The sequence below is a fragment of the Myotis lucifugus genome, unplaced genomic scaffold, assembly GCF_000147115.1.
Source record: "Myotis lucifugus unplaced genomic scaffold, Myoluc2.0 scaffold_160, whole genome shotgun sequence".
Lineage (NCBI taxonomy): Eukaryota > Metazoa > Chordata > Mammalia > Chiroptera > Vespertilionidae > Myotis > Myotis lucifugus.
The window spans coordinates 1,676,305-1,699,779 of NW_005871208.1; the positions used below are offsets into that span (position 1 = coordinate 1,676,305).

The 23,475-nt window shown below is 45.6% G+C and overlaps 2 protein-coding genes across 18 annotated transcripts in view; one reads left to right on the forward strand and one right to left on the reverse strand.

The window, feature by feature from the left end:
• CSAD (cysteine sulfinic acid decarboxylase) lies at positions 1–22,660 on the reverse strand. Of its 6 annotated transcripts, none has more exons than XM_014461770.2 (15): positions 22,533–22,660; positions 11,185–11,321; positions 10,779–10,905; positions 10,609–10,699; positions 9,722–9,828; positions 9,176–9,291; positions 8,613–8,692; positions 8,268–8,322; positions 3,273–3,389; positions 3,133–3,197; positions 2,766–2,847; positions 2,151–2,350; positions 1,954–2,005; positions 1,730–1,819; positions 1–849 (listed from the first exon to the last, which is right to left on the reverse strand). In XM_014461770.2, the coding sequence occupies exons 2-15, from the start codon at positions 11,308–11,310 to the stop codon at positions 676–678; spliced, it is 1,482 nt and encodes a 493-aa protein (XP_014317256.1). In that variant the 5' UTR covers positions 11,311–11,321; positions 22,533–22,660; the 3' UTR covers positions 1–675. The 6 variants fall into 6 exon arrangements, with proteins under 6 accessions (XP_014317256.1, XP_023615406.1, XP_014317254.1 ...); XM_023759638.1 differs by lacking the exon at positions 22,533–22,660 and adding an exon at positions 11,574–11,708 and having other exon boundaries at positions 1,730–1,815; XM_014461768.2 differs by lacking the exon at positions 22,533–22,660 and adding an exon at positions 11,574–11,708.
• Positions 22,509–23,475, forward strand: part of ZNF740 (zinc finger protein 740) — a 12,154-nt gene continuing 11,187 nt past the window's right edge. For 3 of the 12 annotated variants that reach the window (XM_023759648.1, XM_014461772.2, XM_023759649.1), the window contains exon 1: positions 22,741–23,354. The gene's annotated coding sequence lies outside the window, so the exon portion shown is untranslated. Of the gene's footprint in view, positions 22,638–22,729; positions 23,355–23,475 lie in introns of those variants that run through there. The other 9 variants (XM_023759645.1, XM_023759644.1, XM_023759650.1 and 6 more) reach the window with 7 other exon arrangements.

A 23,475-nucleotide genomic window follows, 5' to 3' on the forward strand; every position in this document is an offset into this window, starting at 1 on the left:
TATAGTTAAAATTTTAACTTTATTATTATTTTTCTATTGTAAGAGTAATGCATATTCATTTTATGATAAAAGGAGGGAGCACAAAAGGCATAAAAAAGTTAAATTTATTTTTACTTTTTAGAGAGGGAGAGAGAGAGGAACATTCATGTGAGAGCATAACATCGATCGGCTGCCTCCTGCACACCCCCTACCAGGAATCACACCGGCAACCTTTTGGTGCACGGGACAATGCCCAACCAAGTCATACCGGCCAGAGTAAGAAGTTAATTTCTAAATTGCCTGTAATACCATTTGAGGTAAAACTATTAACATTTTGGCCTATTTCATCAGTCTTTTTCTATGTATGTTTTAATATAGCTCAGATATTATAATATATAAAGTACTATATCCAGAGTTTTCAACATTATATTAAAATTATTTTTCTCATATCAATAAACACCCTTTTTGTAAACATAATTCTAAAGGCAGCCTAACATTCCATCGTAAGAATATACTGTAGTTTATTAAACATTCTCCTAATATCACCTATTTAAGAGGAGAGTTAGTAGGTCAAAGGATATAAACATTATTACGGCCACTCTGTTTCCTAAAAAGATTGGTCTGGAGAACACAGGGAGGGGACACGCAGAGCCAGAGGGGAGGAAGGAGGGTCAAGGCCAGCAGTGAAAGGAGGACTCAGAGGTCCTGGCCTAGCCGTTCCAGCTCGTCGAGGAGGAAGTCCATATCGGCCTGGGTCAGCGCGGGGTTGGCCACGATCAAGCGGAAAAAATTGCCCCGGGTCCCATGGGGCTGGTAGCCGATCATCATGGAGCCCTCCTTCACCATGCGCTCCTTGAGCACTGGGGCCACCTGTGGAAGGATACAGAGAGTGTCAGCCTGGGGTCAGGTGAGGGCTGGGCCAGGTAACTTCCTGGCCAGTGAGTTACCCAAGGTGCATTTCCCTCCGCCCCAGCCACCTTCCGGAGGCAGCTCATCGCTGTCCCCAGTTCACCTTTTCCACCATGTCCAACCTGCTTGTCCTTCTCTACCATCTGCTTTCTTCCTTACCTCACTTATCTCCAGGTTGGCACATTTTCTGTCAAATCCTAACTTTTCCCTGACTCCCAACACTGTTTTAGTCTAACTGCAAGCCTCTGTCATCCTTAACACCTTCTCCCCCTCTCTGAATTCCTGGAATATTTTTGCTCTGTACTCTGTGATCTAACATGCATATTTACAGGATTTCCTTGAACATACTGGTTTCAAATAGGTAACTCTTATTTTCCTAATATTATTCCTTAAGGGCAAGAACAATCTTGTCCTTTCAGGTCATCTGCAGCACCTACTACCAACCTATCAGAGGGATGGAGGACATATCTTCTCAGCTCCAGGAGGCAGGTCTGGACTGGCCTTGCTGGTTGTTTTTCCCCAGTATCAGTGAGTAAAGCTCTCTGTCCCGGACCTGAGCTCCCAGTACAACTCCCAGCACAGGGGTCTATGTACACTGGCGACTTATCTGTAATGCCCTCTCTGTCTTCTGCTTACTTTCCAGAAACATTCCCGATTCTCCATCCACATCCCTGAGAAATGAGGACAAGTTGGTGTTTTCCAGTTCAGTCCCCAGCTCAGGAGCAGGAAACCAGCCAAGGGACTTGCCATGCCACCCACAGCCAGCAGGGGGCAGAAACACACCAGCTGCATCCATTTGCTCAACTAGGTTAACCAGAGCCCCAGGGAGGAGAAAGCCTACCTTAGCCAGCCTTTCACTGTAATCCAGACTCTCCTGCTTGCCCCGCAGGCTGGGAGGCACAAACCAGAAACACACATTGACAAACTCTGGCTGGAAGGAATGAGGAAGAGAAAGGTGTGAGCTGAGAAAGTGTCCCCTCTCACTGCTCCTCTGCGTCCAGCAGGGCTTTGCGTGTAGGACAGACTACGAGGACATAGGAACAAAGAGAACAGGGTAGGTCATACCTCCATGACCAACTCAAACCCTTCCCGCTTCTTCATTTCCTCCGCCAGGTATCTTCAAATGGAGAGTGAGCAATCACAGGAGGAGGGGGAAAGAAAACAAAAGAGACCCAGAAGATGACTGGAGAGGCACTGACAGCAGCAAAAGGCTTTGGGGAAGGGACCTGGGGAGGAGAACTGGAACCACCCACCACTCCTACCGGGCAAGGGCAAAGGCCTGGTTGACACGCCGCTCCAGCCCTTGCCCGCCCTGTGCCTTCCACATGAGCCACAACTTCAGACAGTCCACCCGGCGGCCACACTGCACCACCTTGTCTCCCGTGTCCAGGGCCACATCGTAGAACTTGTCCTGCTGGAAGAGGTAGCTGGCCTGGGACCCGTGGCAGCGCTTGAGCAGATTCTGTGGGTGGGTTGAGAGACTGTCAGACCCCACGCTCTCCACCCAGGTTTCCTCTAGCGCTTTCTTAGCTCAGTCTACCCATTCCTTTCCCTGGACCAGGCGGCACTGATGGGAGAGCTGCCAGCTGACTCAGACCCCTTTCTCTGGGTTTTCTCCTAACACCCAGAGTTCTTCCCAGACTCAACCCAGGATCCCTTCAATTGCAACTTCAAGCTGGAAACTTTTCCTTTGCTTGAAGACAGGCCATGGGGGAGTGAGAACCCACTACAGGGAGTTAGGGTGGCCACAGATATTCAGCTTCAGATGGGATGGTAAGTAGAACACAGCAAGGCCAGGACCCCTCTAAGGTTGGATAGAAAAGAAGACAAGGTCTAAGGTGAGAGCAGGGACCAGGCCAGGGCTGGGGAAGGCTCACCGTGGTGTCACGGAGAAGGAGAGCTGAGCACTGCAGGCCTGCTGCGAGGAGCTTGTGGGGGTTCCAGGCCACCGAGTCAGCCCTGGGGTGGGCACAGCAAAGCTGGGTGAGCTGGCTCTTCCTCAAGCTGCCCAGTCAAGCTGCCTTCCCTTTCCAGACCTCAGTAAAAGGAGCTTCAGCCTCACCCCGCCCAGCAGCCAGGGAGAATTGCTATGTCTGCCACCTGAACTCCAGCCCCAGTCAACCATCTCTCCAAACCCCTCCCACCAACCTCCTTGCCCACTGCCATTCAAAGCTCCCTGACCATGACTATCCTATGGATCAAGCATTTGAAAAGTGGGATGCAGGGAACAGGGGCTGTAGGCACCTCTGGATCCCATCCAGGAGATGTCTATGGGTCTGTGACAGCAGGACGCTTCCACCCCAGGCAGCCTGTGTAGCAGAAGGAACAGCACGGGCTTGGCCTCAGCTCAGCCCACCCCACCCTCAGGCCCAAGCCCTACTCACGTCCACGTGCAGCCACAGTCCACGACGCTGGCACACGTCAGCAATTGCTTCCAGGGGATCAAAGGCCCCCAGAACAGTAGTCCCAGAGGTGGCACTGACCAGGAACGGCACAGCACCCTAATGCAAAAATGCAGAGAGAGAAAGAGGCTGTGCATCCAAAAAGCAACCCAGAGCCTGGTTGCTAGGGCCCAGCTCTGAACCCTCCGCATGCCTGACCTGGGTCCTTTCAACCTTACAAGGTACTACCGTCCCCTTTAATTTGCAGGTGAGGACACTGAGATTCAGAGGTGTGAAGAAACCTGCCCCCAAGCTGCAGCTCCAGAGATGGAACCCAAACCTAGATCTGTCTGGTGGTCTATCTCCAAAACTCATACTCTTTCAAAAAATTTTAATGCCTTACTGGAAAATCAAATGATATTTTATAATTTCTAGTAGTACAAAAGTTTATAAAGAAATTGAACCCAGCAGGTGTGGCTCAGTGGTTGAGCGTCTACCTATGAACCTGGAGGTCACGGTTACCTATGAACCAGGAGGTCACGGTTTGATTCCCAGTCAGGTCACATGCCCGAGTTGTGGGGCAATCCCCAGTGTAGGGCATGCAGGAGGCAGCTGGTCTATGATTCTCTCTCATCACTGATGTTTCTATCTCTCTTTCCCTCTCCCTTCCTCTCTGAAATCAATAAAAATATCTTTTTTTTTAAAATAAATTGAGTTAATAGTAAAAAAAAATGTCACAAAGAAAAACCCAGGCCCAAATGGCTTCACTTATCAATTCTACCAAACATTTAAAAAAGAAGTGATACCAGTTCGTTCTTCACTGACTTCTAAAAAAAAGAGAGAGAGAGAGGAGGAAACACTCCTGAATTCATCCTATGAGGCAAGTATTAACCTGCTACTTCAACCAGACAAAACATCACAAGAAAACTACAGATAACATCTCTTATGAATACAGATATAAAATCTAAAAGACACTAGCAAACTGAAGTAACAACATAAACAGAACAATACACATGACAAAATGGGATTTGTTCCAGGAGTGCAAGCTTGGGTTAATACCCAAAATTCAATTAAAATAATATACCCAAATATACCCTTATCAATAGGAAAAGGGCAGAAAACACATCTCAATGTGGTCTATTGATCGTCTCAATAGAAACAGAAAAACATTTGAGAAAATTCCAACACTCCTTTATGATAAAAATACTCAACAATCTAGAAATTGAAGGGAACTTTCTCAACCTGATAAAGAACAACTACAGAAACCACAGCTAGCCCAGCTGGTTCACTTGTTGGAGTGTTATCCCGTATACCAAAATGATGTGGGTTCCATTCCAGGTCAGGCACATACCTAGGTTGTGGGTTCGATCCCTAGTTGGGGTGCATACAGGAGGCAACTGGTCAATGCTTCTCTCACATCGATGTTTCTCTCTCTCTCCCTTCCTCTGTCTCTAAAATAAAAAACACAAAACATACAAAAAAAATACAAACCATAGCTAACATTATAATCAACGGTGAAAGACTAAAAGCCTTCACCCTAAGATCAGAAACAAGACAAGGATACCCACTCTCCTCACTTTTATTCAACATGGTACTGAGGTTCTAGCAGGGCAATTAGGTAAGAAAAGAAAATAAGAGGCAACCAGATTGAAAAGGAAAAAAAAAGATCTCTGTTTACAGATAACATGATATTGTATCTATAAAATCCTAAGGAATCCGCTAAAACAACTATTAGAATTAGCCTTAGCCAGTGTGGCTTGGTGGTGAGAACATAGGGCCATGCACTGAAAGGGTTGCCTGTTTGATTCCCGGTCAAGTCTCTCTGTCTCTCCCCTCCTTCCCTCCATCCCTTCCACTCTCTAAAAATCAATGGAAAAAATATCCTCAGGTGAGGATTAACAACAACAAAACACATTAGAATTAATAAATGAGTTCAGCAAGTTTGCAGGGTATAAGAGCAGTATTAAAAAGTCAATTAGAGCCCAGCTGCAGTTGCTCAGTGGTTGAGTGTTGATCTACGACCTATGAACCAGGAGGTCACAGTTCGATTCCCAGTCAGGGCATGTGCCCGGGTTGCGGGCTTGATTCCCAATTGAGCAGGAGGCAGCCGATCAGTGATTCTCTCTCATCATTGATGTTTCTATCTCTCTCTCCCTCTCCTTTCCTCTCTGAAATCAATTTAAAAAACAACAACACAACCAAAGAAAAAATAAATTGGACCTCATCAAATATAAAACTTTCGTGCTTCAAAGGACACCCTCAAGAATGTGAAAAAACAATGTAGACACTGGAAGAAGATATTTGCAAATCATATATCTGATAAGAGATTTATATCTAGAATGGAAAAGAATAAGCACATGACAGGATGCTCAACATCATTAGTCATCAGGGAAATACTAATCAAAACCACAGCAAGATACCACTTCACACCCACTAAGATAGCTATAATCAGAAAGAGAAGTAACAGGTGTCAGTGAGGATGTGGAGAAATTGGAACCCTTTTATACAGTGCTGGTGGGATTGTACACTGGAGCAGTCACTTTGAAAAACAGTCTGGTGGTTCCTCGAAGGTTAAATATAGAATTACCATATGGCTTAGCCATTCCACTACCAGGTATATAACCAGAAGAAATAAAAAAAAAATATGTTCACATAAAAACTTGTACACAAATGTTTAGAGCAGCACTACTTATAATATCCCCAAACTAGAAATAACCCAAATGTCCATCAACTAAGAAATTGATAAATAAAGTGTGATATATCTATAGAATGGGATATTATTTAGCAATAAGAAAGAATGAAGAACTGGTACATGCTACAATATGAATGAACCTTGAAAACATGCTAAGCAAAAGAAGTCCATTACAAAAACCATGTATAGGATGATTCCATTTCTATGAAAAATCCAGAATAGATAAATCCATAGAGACACCACGTAGATTTGTGGTTTCCTAATGGGAAAGAAGTATGGGAATATTGAGATTGATGGCTAAAAGATATGGGGTTTCTTTTGAGAGTGATGAAAATATTCTAATATTTATTGTACTGATAGTTGCACAACTCTGTAAATATGTTGAAAACCACTGAATTGTACACTATAAGTGGGTAAATTGTATGGCATGAGAATGTAATTCTATCTTAATAAAGAAAGCTATTACCGCCTGACCAGCATGACTCAGTGGTTGAACATTGACCTATGAACCAGGAGGTCATGGTTCGACTTCCGATCAGGGAACATGCCTGGGTTGCCGGCTCAATTCTCAGTGGGAGGCATACAGAAGGCAGCCAACCAATGATTCTCTCCCATCATTGATGTTTCTATATCTCTCTCCCTCACCCTTCCTCTCTGAAATTAATAAAAAAAATATTTTTTTCAAAAAAGCTATTACCCAGGCCCAGCCGGCATGGCTCAGTGGTTGAGCATTGACCTATTAGCCAGGAGGTCATGGTTTGATTCCCGGTCAGGGGACATCCCCAGGCTCCAGGCTCTCATAAATCAATTAAAATATTTTAAAAATAAATAAGTAAATAATAAAAAATAAAAAGCTATTACCCCAAAAAGTTTATACAATAAAAGTGATACCCCACTGTTCCACTTTTTTAAAATTGATTTTAGAGAGAGAGGAAGGGAGAGAGGGGTGGGGAAACAACAATTTGTTGTTCCACTTATACATTCATTGGTTGATTCTTTTTTAAAAAAATATATTTTTATTGATTTCAGAGAGTAAGGGAGAGGAAGAGAGAGATAGAAACATCAATGATGAGAGAGAATCATTGATCGGCTCCCCCCTGCACACCCACTACTGGGGATGGAGCCCGCAACCCAGGCATGTACCCCTGACCGGAATCAAACCAGAGACCCTTCAGTCCGCAGGCCAACACTCCATCCACTGAGCCAAACCAGCTAGGGCCATTGGGTGATTCTTGTATGTGCCTTGACCGGTGATTGAACCCGAAACCTTGGTATATCAGGATGGCGCTCCAACCAACTGAGCTACCTGGCCAGGGCCTACTCTACTGTTCTAATTGTTGCTCATACTGCTACTAGAGGTAACATCCCTATGTCAATGAATTCATATTGTTCCCAGTAACAATAGGCTCATCACACTGTCCTTCCTTTACTGCAATTTGCTATATAAACTTTATATATATATACAGACTTAAATATATGGTGGAGGTATTTTGATGTTAGTCTCTATATCCCCACTTTATTCTTTTAAATGTCTACATAGTACTCCAACAATAATAACAACAATAATGGTAGCCAATATGTATAGTGCTTCACGGGCTCTAAATGCTTTACATATATTAATTCACTTAATCCTTACAATGATCCTATGTGATAACTTCTACATTATGCTCATCTTATAAAGGAAGAAACCAAAACACACAGATATGGTATCATAATTTATCTACTGATAGACATTAAATTTTTAAAAATTTTACACTTAGCTCCAGTGCACAGAATTCTAAGTACTATGATGATGATTTATAGAATAGATCCTAGCAGTGGGACTCTGAATCAGTGGACAGATACATTTACAATTTATAGATAGTGCCAAAATGCCCTCCAAGATGGCTGCAGCCGTCCAATAGCCCCCGTGTGGAGGCCTCCACCCTTCCCACTTTGCACAGCCTGCACTCCTCACACCGGCCCACACATCCTCCCAAGGCTCTCTGCACCGACCCTCAGCTCACAGGAACCTTCCACCTACACCTCAGGCTGCCAGCACCCTCTCTGTGGTGCCGTCTCGGAGTTCCACTCAGTGACTCAGTCCTGCTCCTGCCTCCCAGGGTCCTGTCCTGTCTGTGGGTCTCGGCAGGTTCCCGAGAGGAGCGCAGAGTGTCCTTGGCCCTCAGGCTCTCTCAGTAGAGGCAGGCACCGAGATCAAGGAGAGGGATGAGGGTGCCTTGATCAGGGAGAGCCCAAAGAATCCTCCAAGAAAAAAACAAGCCCAGCTCCACCCACACCACACCCCGTACCCCTCACTCACTCACCTCAGCTTCGGCCAGACTGATCTGCCTCTCCAGATCCTCAGGGATCATCTTCCCTCTGGGAAAGAAAACCGAGTGGGTAACGGAGTAATTGCTCTCTAGGCCAGGAAGTGTGAGAGCAGGGTAATGTGGGGTTCGCAATACAGAGGCCACAGTGTTGATCTTTTCCCTAAGACATCTCGGGGCACAGGGCAGGAGACTCTAGCACTGAGAGACAGAAGCAACTATTGTGTAGAAACAGAGAGTGAAGAGAAGTCCACCAGAGGCGTGGGCCTGCGGCCAGAGCCTCTCACAGCAGGAAGGCATGCTGCACCAAGCCGGTCAGGGCCACAAGGACAGGACCGTCACCTCTCATCTGCCTTGACCACTCGGACACTGTCGGTGCCAAGTCCCAGGAAAGCAGCTCCTTTTTTGACGGAGTAGTGACACTGTGGAGAAAGGCAGAGAGCATGTCAGGCTAGGGTGAGAGGCAGGGAGGATGGGGAGGAGAGAGAGACTAATAGAAGTCAAGTGTAAGATGTAATAGGTGAGATCCTGTAGAACTGGGCTTCTCAAGCATTCGTGAGCCTTCAAATCGCCAGGGTCTTTGATTAAATGCAGAGTCAGATACAACAGGTCTGGGGTGAGGCCTGAGATTCTGCATTTCTAACAAACGCCCCCGTGCCTAGGACCATCCTCTAGGTAGAAAGGGTGTGGACTGTGTCCACCTCACTAGCTGCCCCTTTCCATTCCCTCCCCCACAATTGAAGGCAAGGTGGATGGGAGCCCCTGATTCGAAGGAAGCACATACATTGGGGGCAGGCTGGCCTTGGAAGAGACGGGACTGGGCAGCAGAGAACCTGACAGATCTTGGACTCACTGGCTAGAGGTTAGAATCAGGAGCCCAGGGGAGGCCTGTGCCTCTTCCCCACCTCCTTCGTTGTGAAGAGGGCCAGGGGTGGCAGTGCCCGGAGGCCCTTCTGCTTGCAATCGGGAAAGCGCTGATAGCGGGCCAGGTTCACGGCATACATGTTGGAGATAGAGCCACCTGTCATAGGGAGGGGATGGTGGCAAGAGGGACAGACAGTGGGTCAAAACTGGAGCTTGCCCCTCTTGACCTCTCTACCCAGAAGAACTGGTAAAAAAAACACACGAAGGATTGGCTCCCAGGTCTCTACAAATGCCACGATAGCCCAGAACAACCCAGGGATCTAGATCCCCTGACTACCCCCTACATATCCTGGGCTGTCCCCAAGACAGCCCCCACCCGGAGAGAGCAGGCACTGGAGCATTGATCCCATGGACTGTTTGGCAAACAGGGGGAGGCAGGGTATTGGGCAGCCTCTTTCTGGTGTGGCCAGAGCCCAGCTGGAGGGGAAACAAAGAGCTCTAAGCCCTGCCAGCTTAGAGCAAGAGAATGGTGAGGAAGGAAGAACCCTTTAAAAGGCCAAAGAAAGACACCCCTCCTTCTCACATACCAGGGCAGAAGACCCCATCCCCAGAGCTCCAGCCCACCAACGCCCGGAGTTTTTTCAGCACCTCTTCTTCCATGAGTACAAACACGGGGGCGATTTCATAAGTGTACCTGCCAGGAGAAGGGACAATGAGAAAGGGGAAGGGACAGGGAAGGAGGCCAGGTGAGACTCTCAGAGGAGTCAGAGAGAGCAGGGGGTGAGAAGGAGTGAAGGAAGGGCCCAAAGAGAGGAAGGAGTTGGTGACAAAGAACCAAGGAAGCAAGAATGAGAACAGGCCCTGGTTGGGTAGCTCAGCTGATTGCAGCATCATCCAACACACCAAGGTTGCAAATTTGATACTCAGGCACATACAAGAATCAACCAATGGCCCTGGCCAATGTTTCTCAGTGGTTAGAGCATTGGGGGGGGGGTTCAATTCCCAGTCAAGAGCACGTACTGCTCAGGGTGAGTACAGGAGGCAGTCAATCAATGTGTCTCTCTCACATTGATGTTTTTCTCTCCCTCTCTCTTTCTTGCTCCCCCTCTTCCACTCTAAAAAATCAATGGAAAAAATATCCTCAGGTGAGGATTGACAATAACAACAAAAAAATCAACCAATGAATACATGAATAAATGGAACAAATCAATGTTTCTCTCTCTCACTTTCTCCTTCTCTAAAAACCAATTAATAGACTTACTTATTTTTTTAAAGAATGAGAACAAACTAGGGTGAGGCAGGAGAAAGCTTAGAGAAAGGGAACCTAAAGGGCACACAGGGGAAGACCCTGCCAGCAGAGACTTCCAGAAAACAGGGATGGGGAAAAATCATTTTCTTTCCCTCCCCCCAGGCATGTCTTTTGCAAACCCATATCCTCCAAGGGGTGGTGGGAGGGGCCCTTGGCATGTCTCACTGGCTGGTGTTGAGGCTCTCGGTGACAATACGCCCGGCCAGAGCATGGGGATCCAACCCTGAGAAGAGCTGGTTGAAGAAGCGAGGGTGACCTGGAGAAGGGGACAGGGGGCTCAGAGTCGAGCTGGGTACAAACTCCAGACACTCTCCCCAGCAGAACCCAGGACCCACAGGTCTTCACGCTGTAGCGGATCACAGCCTGGCACCGCTCCAGGATTTGCTCCTTTGACTCCCCCTGGCTCCGCAGCTCCAAATCCAGCAGCTGCTTCAGCTCCTCCGGCTCCTTCCACTCGCAGACCTAGGGGGAGACGTGGGAAATTCTGGGAGCCCTTAGACACTCTATTGACTGCTGCCCAAACCACATCTCAGTATACACAAGACACCACCAACATGCACTTAAAGCAACAAGTCAGGACTATTTTTAAAGCAACACATGAACAAGGGTAAATAAACACAGTAAGACCCAGTATATAATCCCTGAGGCACACAGTGGGAGAAGTCTGCGGAAAAGTCTTGTTGGGGGAGCAAAGTTCTGAGCCGCGTTGATGGTCAGAAAGAACAGGGAGAAAGGACCCACCTTCTCGGAAGCACTGGTCCCTTTCCAAATGACTTCATCCACAACAACCCCAAACACGTCCCGAAGCAAGGCTTCTGCAGCCACGGGGTCCCAGTCAAGGGAGGGGAGTGGTTTAGAGTCAGCCATCAGGATAAAATCTGTGAGCAGAGCAGGAGTTATTCCCTACTCAGCCTGCGTACCCCACCTGGACCTAACCAAGAACCCCAACCCCTTAAGGAGCCTAAGGCCCCAGTCCTGCAGCTCAGTCCTGGCCTTCAATGTATAGACAAGGGCAAATGAGAGCATCCAGGGAGAAAGCCAGTAGAAACAGGTGAGAGGGAAAAAGGCAGTTAGCAGAGATCAGATGAAATCTAGTGGCCACTGCCCACCTAACGCAACAAGAGGCTTACTTTTCTGCTCAGGTCTCTGTTCCGGTGAGCTGGAGGCAGGTTACACAATTTGCTTTTCAGAATGTTAGTACCAGGGAAGCAGAGGGAATGAGTACAGGCAGCAGTCACATGACCATGACATCACTCCCATGACCTTGCCCTAAAGAAAATGGACAGATTTGGGATAGGGACACTAGGTTAAGTCCTCTGAATAATCATTAGCTGACATGAAGAAGGGGGAGATGAGATAAAAGGCAAAAACACGTGCCACATTAACATCAGGGTTAAGAGGAGCAGAGAGCCAGCAGAAAGAGTGGCTTTCCACCTGAACCAAAGGGCCCTGGATAGGGTTCCTGGGATATGTTTGGCAGGGAGACAAGAGCAAGGGGCGGGGAGACTGAGGTGGGGGAGGGAGCCTGAGAGAGACCAGTGGCTGCGAAACGGTTTAGGCAGGTCTCAGAGGCCAATCTCTGCATCCCGCCCCGCACAGTCTTTTCAGAACTGTCCCGATTTCTAAAGCCCTCTCCCAGAGCAGGAAGGAAAGGAGGTTACACTGAGGAAGCATTTTGTTAAACAAGTGTAACCCTGTGCCATGCAGGCTGAGCGTGCTCAATAAACAGGGAGTGGCTGTTGGAAGCGAACACCAGCTGTGTTCATGACAGGGTGCTGGGGACTGAGAAAGCCTCCCTGTCCCAGTGGGAAGACACAGATGCACACGCAACAGTTATACCCAGGGCATGGCTGGGTGCTGACCCCAAGCATTATTCAGGAAAAGAGAAGGCTGAAGACTGGGGAAGATCAGAGTGGGACTGGAGCTGAATCTTGAAAGTGGGCAGGAGAAATGAGATTGGCGAAAAGGAGGAAGAGAGGCATGCAGGGGTAGGGGAGGAATGCCATGAGCTTACATCAGGAAGGAGTATGGCTTGTTCTAAGGTCAGCAAAAGGGCCCAGCTGGCTGGAGGAAGGGTCTGCAAGAGTGATACAGGAGCACAGCTGCACAAGATTATGGGGAGCCTGGAGTGCCAGCCAGGCCAAGGAATCTAATTTTTTTCCTGCAGAAAATGGGAAGTCACTGAAAGATTCCGTGTCAAGAAAAATGTGATGAAATGGATGCTCTCCAAAAACCAGTGTTAAGCAGCAGGATGCCGAAGTAATAGGCTGTTGCCATAAACCAGACAAGAGGTGGTCCACACTGGAATAGGATGGTGTCTGTAGGAAAGGACAGATACAGGAAGCTGCAGGCTTGGCCACTCACTAGATTACACTGAATTCAACACATACGGAACCTACGTTGGAGGAGAAGGAAGAGTCAAAGATAACCTTGGGGTTTCAAGCCTGGGTGACTGGAAAAATAATCATCTCCCCGAAAGAAATTAGGGTGCAGAAAGGGGAAGCTGGAGGGAAAGTAAATGCCTATTTCTTAGAAACACTCATCCACATGGAGGTGTCCTGGGGCTACAGATACTCATATGGGAGGTGGTCAGGCCAAACTCTGATGAGATGCTAGAATAGAAAGCAAATTTGAGAGTCAGGGTGCTGCTGAAGCCTTGTGACCAGCTCCGTCAAATTACCATTTGTTCCGATCAATGGCACATGCACTTTCTGAGCAGCACTTCAAAACATACGAAGAAGTGGAAAATTGGGTCTCTGAATGGTTTGCCTCAAAACAAGAAAAGTTCTATTGGGACGGTATCCACAAATTACCTGAAAGATGGGGGAAATGTGTAGCTAGCGATGGACATTACTTTGAATAAAGCACTTTCAATGTTTCTCTTGAAATTATTGTGTTTTCTTTGATTACAAAATCTGCATTTTTAACCGGTATCAGCATTTTTAACCGGTTAAGAGCCAATCCGCATTTGGGAACATTGGTGCAATTTCATGTGGTTGTGGATTTCAGTGTGACTCACCTTATGAATGCGGATTTTGTAATCACAACCAAGGAATGTGCCCTGACCTGGAATCAAACCAGCAACCTTTTGGTGCATAGGACGATACCCAACCAACTGAGCCACACGGGCCAGGGCTAAGAGAACATTCTTTTGTTTGTTTGTTAATCCTCACCCAAAGATATTTTTCCATTGATTTTTAAAAAGAGTAGAAAGGAGGGGGAGAGACAGAGAGAGAGACACATCGATTGGTTGCCTCCCACATGCACCCTGACCGGGGTCAGGATGAAGCCTGCAACCTGACAGGAATCAAACCGGAGACCCTTCCTCTGCAGGCCAATGCTCTATCCACTGAGTCAAACCAGCTAGGGCTAAGAGAACATTCTTATTCTTAAAAAACATGCTGAAACACACAGCAATAAAGGAGCAAAATTACTGTAAATTTCAGTTCAGAAAAAGACAATACTGTGTGCATGTATCTACAAACATTTTTAGAAAAATAAAAGCTCATAAAGTTCACCCTTTTAAAGAATACAACTCAGTGGTTTTGAAAAATTTATTCACAAGTTGTGCACTGATTACGTTATTTAATTCCAGACCATTTTCATCATCCCCAAAAGAAACTGCATAGCTACTAGCAGTCACTCTCTATACAAAAAGACTGAAAAAGATGGGGAAAGTCTTCAAAATATTAACTGTGGTTATTTTGGGTATTGGAATTATAATTTTTATTTTCTTATTTATATGCCTCTATATTTTTATAATTTTATGATAATTTCAATTACTTATATAATTAAAATAAAGGTTATTTTTCAACAACAAAAAAAGATTAAGAAGGAATTAAGGGGCAACAAGAATTCCAGAATACACAAAGCTCCAGGCTCAAGGAATGACCCTAGTACAGTGGTTGGCAAACTGCGGCTCGCGAGCCACATGCGGCTCTTTGGCCCCTTGAGTGTGGCTCTTCCTAAGCCTTAGGAGTACCCTAATTAAGTTAATAACAATGTACCTACCTATATAGTTTAAGTTAAAAAAATTTGGCTCTCAAAAGAAATTTCAATCGTTGTACTGTTGATATTTGGCTCTGTTGACTAATGAGTTTGCCGACCACTGCCCTAGTACATCATGTGCTTTCCCAATTCCTCAACCCACTATCATCCCAAAGATCTGAGTGACAAAGGTAGCCATATACTGCTCATTTCTATCACAGAGCCCAGCTGGCTCTCAGACAAAGGACTGGGTTTAGCTAGTTCAGCAAACATGGCTGAGTATTTACTAGTTGTCAGCTAAAAGGCCAGAAGGAAGGCTGGCAGGTAAAATGAAGGCATGCTCACCACAATAGATTTGAAGTTTATCATGGATAGGCAGGGCTAATGAACTCTGCTCAACTGGCCCAGAGTAGCCTTCAGAAAGGAAAAAACACTTGGGCTCTCCTTAAAGCTATAGAGAGCTGGTGCAGGAAAAAACTAATTGGTATTCATTACAATACCATTTGAATAAATGATGGAGTGGTCCTGAGAGAAGTGTGTACCAAGGAAGTCTGGGAAGGTCACACAGGAGGGGGCCTGCCTGTGGGCAAATGGATTAGGGAAGGAGCTTCTTAAAGCCCTTTCAGCCAGGCTTGTTAGAAAATGAAAACACTGATCCTATGGTATCTACTGACTCAACACCCACATTCATAGAGAGGCGCCTATTCTCTTTAAGTACCCATTGTGAGGGAGAGGACTAATTCTTAGCCTTCTTTAAGAAAAGCACCAAAACCCTAGATGGTTTGGCTCAGTGGATAGAGTGTCAGCCTGCAGACTGAAGGGTTTCGGATTAAATTCCGGGCAAGGGCACATGTCTGGGTTGTGGGCTTGCTCCCCAGTGGGGGGCATGCAGGAGGAAGCCGATCAATGATTCTCTCTCAGCATTGATGTTTCTATCTCTCTCTCCCTCTTCCTTCTTCTCTAAAATCAATAAAAAAAAAATTTTTTTTTTTTTAAAAGAAAAGCACTAAATACAGCCAGGCCAGAGGTCACAGGTTCAATTCCTAGTCAGGGCACATGTCCAGGTTGCAGGCTAGATCCCAAGTGGGGGACATGCAAGAGGCAGTCAATCAATGATTCTCTCTCATCACTGATGTTTCTTTCTCTTTCTCTTCCTCCCTCTCTCTCTCTCTCTCTCTCTCTCTCTCTCTCTCTCTTTCTCCCTTCCTCTCTGAAATAAATTTTAAAAGGCACCAAATACAAAATAGGCACTCAAAAAAAAAAGTTAAGTTTTCATCTTCCCCACTCTTCCCTCCCTTCCCCCAGGTCTTGCACAAAGGCACTCAATAAACATTTGGTGAATCAATAATTTTCAAGTACAGAAAAATAATACTGCATTCCACTAACATTTGATTTGCATAAACCAAAAAAATCTATACTAATGATTACTTAGAAGATTTGCAAAATATTTTTTTCTTCTCAAAGCCTTCTCATCTATAATCTCATTATTTCCTCACAGTAGTGCTAGAAATTAGTCTGAAAAGGTATTTATTTATTTACTTATTTATCTTCATTTTCAAGATGAGGTCTCTTGGGCCAGATAGAATTAACTTGTCTAAGATTACAAAGGTAATATGGGAGCAAGCCTAGATTGCTGATTTCTGACTTCTAGGCTAGTACCTATTAGTCCCTTTTGAGTATGGTATTTCTAACTACCTCTCACCATACACAAAAATAAACTGCAGCTGACACAAAAGATATAAACTAAAAATATACAAGTATAAGAATACCAAAAGGAAATATTTTTATAATCTTGAAGTAGCATGTCATAAAAACCCAAAAGCCACAGGCAGATTTGACTAGGTAAAAAATTTTTTAAAGTCTGTGTAAAGACAGACACCATTAAATTGGTTAAAGATCACTCACTGATGGCTTTATTTTCCCCCAACTCGGTGTATTCCAAAATGGTTTTTCCTCTCCTTGCAATTATTGCTTTCCATGTAATTTTTAAAATAAGTTTAGCCCTGGCCAGTTTTCTCAGTGGTTAGAGAGTTGGCCTGCAGACCTAAGGGTCTTAGGTTCAATTCCTAGTCAAGAGCATGTACCTTGGTTGCAGCTTTGATCCCCAGTTTGGGAGGCAACCAGTTATATCTCTCTTTTTCTCTTTCACACCCCTCCTCCCTCCCTTCCTCTCTCTCTAAAGATCAATGAAAAAAAATATCCTCAGATGAGGATTAAGAAAAACACAAAACAAAATAAGTTGCCCTAACTGGTTTGGCTCAATGGATAGAGCCTGCAGACTCAAGGGTCCCAGGTTCGATTCCAGTCAAGAGCATGTACCTTGGTTGCGGGCACATCCCCAGTAGGGAGTGTGCAGGAGGAGCTGATCGATGTTTCTCTCTCATCGATGTTTCTAGCTCTCTATCCCTCTCCCTTCCTCTGTGTAAAAAATCAATAAAATATATTTTTTTTAAAAAATAAGTTTAAGTTCCATGAAAAGTCCTGTTTTAATTAGAATTTAACAACATATAACAAAAACCTAGGTCTCTATGATATTAAGTCTTCCTACTAATGGACATGGTAAAATTCTCCATTTAATCAAGCCCTTAGCCCTTTTTGTCTTTCTCTAAAATAGTATGATTTTTTAATATACTATATGACTTGAAGTTTCCTGTTAAATTTATTTCTAGAAATGTCAAAACTTTTATTGTGAATGAGATTGTGACATTTTTATGGTTGGTTATTGTTGTTATATTATATAATTTGTTAATCTTACATCTGGCCATGCTACTAAACTCACTAGTTTTACTATTTTGTCAATTAAGTCTCTTTGTAGATGAATATATGAAAATGATGAGATTTTTGAGTGGCCAGGAGCTCTAGTAGTATAATCGTTTTGATAGTAAACATTCTTGTTTTGTGCCTATATAGGAATGTTACAAGTTTTTTCCATAAAGCATAACTTTTGCTCTGAAAAAAAAGTTGAAAGATAAATGAAAATCCAAGAGAAAATATTTTAAATGCATCTGATAAATAAAAAGTTAATATAACATAGAGAAGATTTCTACCAGTCAATAGGAAATAGAGAAATGACTACTTTTCTTAAGGGGTAAAAGATGAACAGGCAGTGAAACAATGAAAATGGTAAAAAACAACAACAACAAAAACAAGAGATGCTCTTATGCTAAGCAAAATAAGCCAGTCAGAGAAAGATAAATATCACGTGATCTCACTCATTTATGGAATATAATGAACAACATAAACTGATGAACAAAAATAGAACCAGAGACATCGAAGCATCAAACAAATGGTCCAACCTATGAGGGAAGGCAGGCGGTAAGAGGTTAAGAGATCAACAAAAGGACTTGTATGCATGCATATGAGCATAACCAATGGACACAGACAGTAGGGGGAGAAGGATATGTGCTAGGGGGTGGGAGCAGCCAGGGAGAGGTCAATGGGGGAAAAAGGAGACTCATGTAATACTTTAAACAATAAAGAATTTAAATTAAGGAGAAACCAAGATGGTAGCATAGGTAAACACCTGAAATTGCTGACTCACACAACCACTTTAAAAATACATATAAAAGACAAAACGGACATTATCCAGAACCACAGGAAGACTGGCTGAGTGGAAATTCTACAACTAGAAGGAAAGAGAAAAGCACACTGAGACCCAGAGGAGGTGTGGAAGTAAAGTGCAGAGGTACGGAGGCGCATGTGGAAAGGGCTGGCAACTGAGGAGGCGGTTGTCTTTTTCAATCAGGAGGGAGACACACGCTCCCGACGGCCCTGAACTCCAGTTCCAGGTGAGTCTCTGGGGACCCAGACTCATAGGGGGAGAAACTGGACTGTCTGGCATCGGGTGGAACTCGGGGGCAGCTTGAAAGATAAATGAAAATCCAAGAGAAAATATTTTAAATGCATCTGATAAATATTTATCAGATGCATTTAAAATATTTAAAAAATCATACTATTCTCAGAGGTGCTTGCAGCGATGACCGTGGGACACTGAGACCCGGGGCCTCTTAGGGCAAGGCTGAAGATCAGCCATAGCTGTTTGCTCCGCCCTGTTGATTCCCTGAGACCCCGCCCCACCCAAGCTGTGCTCAGAGGCTTTTGCACATGAATGACCTGGCCTTTTGCAATCTAAAATTACCTAACAAACTACAGCTGGGTCAGAGAGACCCAGAACATCCAAAAGAAGGCCCAAGGCCCCACAGCAGCTTGCATTGCTTCACAGCTGGGCCTCATCTGGGCACCTCCAAACCCCAAACAAAGAAGAGGAATCTGCAGATCTCTCCATAGCTCCTGCTGGGTAGCCTTAGGCAGAGGCTAAATTAGCACCTCCTTAGAGATCCAAGTGCCAGTGTACCCAGTGGTCAGAGTGGGACCATCCAGATTACAACTCCTCAGATCCAGAAGGGACACACTCAGGGGGCAGACTCAGTGAGCACCAAAGCCCCACTGAAGCAAGTCTTGCCCCGGAGGGGTGTCTCCAGCACAGAAGTTCTCCCACCGTAGACACAGCTGATCTCACAGCAATTGGCCTGGAGGTCAATTCCTCCCACTGATACCAACAACAATCAAGGCATAACTACAACAAGACTATGCACACAGCCCACAAAGGGGTGCACCAAGAGTGTCCACCTCAGGTAATTGGGGAGGCTGAGCCACTGGGCCCTATAGGACACCTAGCACACAAAGCCACTCTATCGACACAGGGAAGCAGCCAAAATGCGGAGACAAAGAAACAGGTCACAAATGACAGAAATGGAGGAAAGCAACTACTGGATATAGAGTTCAAAACCACACTTTTAAGGTTTTTCAAGAATTTTCTAGAAACCGCCGATAAATTTAGTGAGATCCTCCATAAATCTAGTGAGACCCTCGACAATATGAAAAAGGACCAACTAGAAATTAAGCATACACTGACTGAAATAAAGAATATTATACAGAGATCCAACAGCAGACTAGAGGATCACAAGAATCAAGTCAAAGATTTGAAATACGAAGAAGTAAAAAACACCCAACCGGAAAAGCAAAAAGAAAGAAGAATCCAAAAATATGAAGATAGTGTAAGGAGCCTCTGGGACAATTTCAAGCATACCAACATCTGAATTATGGGGGTGCCAGAAGAAGAGAGAGAGTGCAAGATATTGAAAACCTATTTGAAGAAATAATGACAGAAAACTTCCCCTACCTGGTGAAAGAAATAGACTTCCAAGTCCAGGAAGTGCAGAGAACCCCAAACAAAAGGAATCCAAAGAGGACCACACCAAGACACATCATAATTAAAATGCCAAGAGCAAAAGACAAAGAGAGAATCTTAAAAGCAGCAAGAGAAAAACAATCAGTTACCTACAAGGGAGTACCCATACAACTGTCAGCTGATTTCTCAACAGAAACTATGCAGGCCAGAAGGGAGTGACAAGAAATATTCAAAGTGATGAATGCCAAGAACCTACAACCAAGATTACTCTACCCAGCAAAGCTATCATTCAGAATTGAAGGTCAGATAAGAAAAAGCTAAAGGAGTTCATCACCACCAAACCAGTATTATATGAAAAGCTGAAAGGTATTCTTTAAGAAGAAGAAGAAGAAGAAGAAAAAGGTAAAGATAAAAATTATGAACAAATACATATCTATCAAGTGATTCTAAAAATCAAGTGAATAAAAAATCTGATGAACAGAATAAATTGGTGAATATAATAGAATCAGGGGCATAGAAATGGAGTGGACTGACAATTCTTGGGGGGGGAAAGGGTGTGGGGGGTGCAGGAAGAGACTGGACAAAAATCGTACACCTATGGATGAGGACGGGGGGGGGGTAAGGGCAGAGGGTGGGGTGGGAACCAGGTGGAGGGGAGCTATGGGGGGAAAAAAGAGGAACAACTGTAATAATCTGAACAATAAAGATTTAATAAATTTAAAAAAAAGAATTTAAATTAAAAATAAAATAAAATGGGGAAAAAAATAGGGGGGTAGCCTGGCCGGTATGGTTCAGTGGTTGAACATACATCTATGAACCAGGTCACAGTTCGATTCCCGGTCAGGGCACATATCAGGCTGTGGGCTCAATCCCCAGTGGCGTTGTGCAGGAGGCAGCTGATCGATGATTCCATCCTATCACTGATATTTCTGTCTATCTCTCCCTCTCCCTTTCCCTCTGAAATCAATAAAAAATATATTAAAAAAAACAAGAGATGCTCAATTCCACTATTAATGACAAACAAAACAATGAAATTACTATTTTTCACCTATCGAATTAGCAACTGTATAAAAAATTCATAGCAGCCAGAACCGGTTTGGCTCAGTGGATAGAGCGTCGGCCTGCAGACTGAAAGGTCCCGGGTTCGATTCCGGTCAAGGGCATGTACCTGGGTTGCGGGCACATCCCCAGTAGGGGGTGTGCAGGAGGCAGCTGATCGATGTTTCTCTCTCATCGATGTTTCTAACTCTCTATCTCTCTCCCTTCCACTCTGTAAAAAATCAATAAAATATATTAAAAAAAAAAAATTCATAGCATCCAGTATAGCCAAGGTTGTAGGAAATGGAGATACTCACACATGGTTCTGAGTGAATGCACAAATTCTTACAAACTTTTGAAATGCAATTTCACAGAATTTGTTAAAATTTAAAATGCACATATCCTTTCTACAAATCTATCTAATGCAAAAGGCTAACTATATAAGGATGTTCATTATGGCATTGTTTATAAAACAGACAAAAATTGGAACTAAGCTAAATGTTCATCAGGATGGGTCTGGAAAACTAAAGTACAAACATAAGTTGGAATACTATGCAACAATTCTAAACTGAGCCTGGCTGGTGTGGTTCAGTAGTTGAGCATTGACTCTGAAACACAAGGTCACAGCTCATTCCCAGTTGGGTTTTGGGCTCAATTCCCAATGGGATGTGCAGGAGGCAGCCAATTAATGATTCTCTCTCATCATTGATGTTTCTCTTTCGCTCTCTCTCCCTTCCTCTCTGAAATCAACAAAATATATATATATTTTTTTAAAAGATGTGAACTCACTTAGATGTCTAAAAGACACTGAATGGCATACTGTACGTGCTCAAAAAATGTTCTAAATGGGAAAAAAAATTTTTTTTGTATGAACAGAAAAAGCCTGGAAGTATATATACCAAATTGACAAAAATGACTACCTTCAGGAGCATGGGGCAGTAAGAGATGGAAACTAAACATTTTTTACCTCTTATCCTTTTGTTGCATAAATTGTTAAAATAAATGAGCTAATTTGTAAAAACTTATTGCTGACAGTTTCACTCCATTTTATCTCAATTTTATGATGATCCTAAGAGCGAAAAAACTTGCTGCCAGTGGCTCAACTAATGGACTGCCCAAGGAAATGAAACCTGTGTGCAAAATGTGGCTGGGAGCCCTGACTGGTTTGGCTCAGTGGATAGAGCATTGGCCTGAGGACTCAAGGGTCCCAGGTTCGATTCCAGTCAAGGGCATGTACCTCGGTTGCGGGCACATCCCCAGTAGGGAGTGTGCAGGAGGCAGCTCATCGATGTTTCTAACTCTCTATCCTTCTCCCTTCCTCTCTGTAAAAAAAATCAATAAAATACAGTTTTAAAAAAATTTATAAAACTTAATTCCTCTCCCAGCTGACTGGGCCTGATGGAAACCTCAAGTAATGACAACCTCGGCCGAGTTACGAGAAATGGTGGGATTACGAACTATTCTGGCTGTTTGGGGCACCAGGTTCAAAAGCGACTGAGAGAACGTCCACGAAGAACGTAGGTAGAGTGATGGCGCTTTTCTGAGGAGTCTCTGGCAAAACCTTTAAAAGCACCTCCGCTCCGTCATTTCTGGGCCTCCGTTCCTGCCCTCAGCCAAGATGGCCGCGTGGGGCTCGCCCGCACCCCGGCGCATGCACCGTACCACCAGCCTCCTTTCTGTGCGAAGGCACCGCCCACTCACGCACCAGCTACACGCCATTCCCTGCGTCCTCGGCAGCACCCCTTTGCTAGCTGTCCCCGCCCGGCCAGGCTCCCCAGCCCGGAAGTGGATATAGCTGTGCAGCGGAGAGGACGAGGGGGAGGGGAAAGTGCTTCCGGGGAAGCAGGCCCGGGGTTGGTGTTTGTAAACTTGCCTCGGTCCCGGCGGGGGCAGCGGCGGCCACGGGGTTGGCACGGTGTACTGGGCCTGGAGGAGGCGTCGCGCAGTGGGTGAGCCCGCTGGAGGCCGCGCCTGGCAGGTAGGAGCACGCCCCGGGGAGCGCAGCGTCGTCCGAGCAGACGGCAGCGCTTCAGCAGCTCGCAGGCCGTGGGGCGCTACGCGGGCAGGGGGAGGGGAAGGGAGGAGGGGCGCGTGGAGACGGGAGGGGGCTCCCCGGGGAGTGGAAGAGGCCGCGCGCGCGCACCGCCCCCCCGCCCACGCGCCCGCCGCGTGACCGACCCAAGAAAGGGGGGCTCGCTTGGAGGGAACGCGGGCGCGAGCACGCACCTTGCACGCTCCTCGGCGCTGTGCGTGTCTATCCCGTCGCTAGGCTCCCCGGCTGGCTGGGGGGAGGGAGGGAGGGAGGAAAGCGCAGCGCGAGTCCTCGCATGCCTGCCTTCCACCTCCGCAGTGAGTTTCTGCGCCTTCGGGCGGATTCGGAGAAGGCGCGCGCGTGGCCCGGCCGGGGTGCACGCTGCCAGTCTGGTTTCTGCCTCCTGCACCCAAGTGCCCAGTGGCAGCCCCTGAGTTTCTCTCCACCGCAGTTCTGGCCACCTTAACAGAGCTTCGCGGATGGCCCACTCCGCACAAAAGCCCCTTCAGGGCCTCCGCTCCCTTCTTCCATTCCTCAGGTCGCAAATGCGAGCGTTTGGCCAGTTGCGGTCCCTCCACAAGGGACCCCGGTTACTTTTGCTCTTCTTGACTGTCCCCTCCCCCCTTCCCAAGAGACCAGTTTCTTCTCGGCCTAGAAAGAAAGGTAACGCGCGCGCGCGCGCGCGCGCACACACACACACACACACACACACACACACAGTTCAGGTCACTACGGGTTGGATAGCCTGAGGATGTTGCACCTAACAGCCCCATCTCCCTTTCTA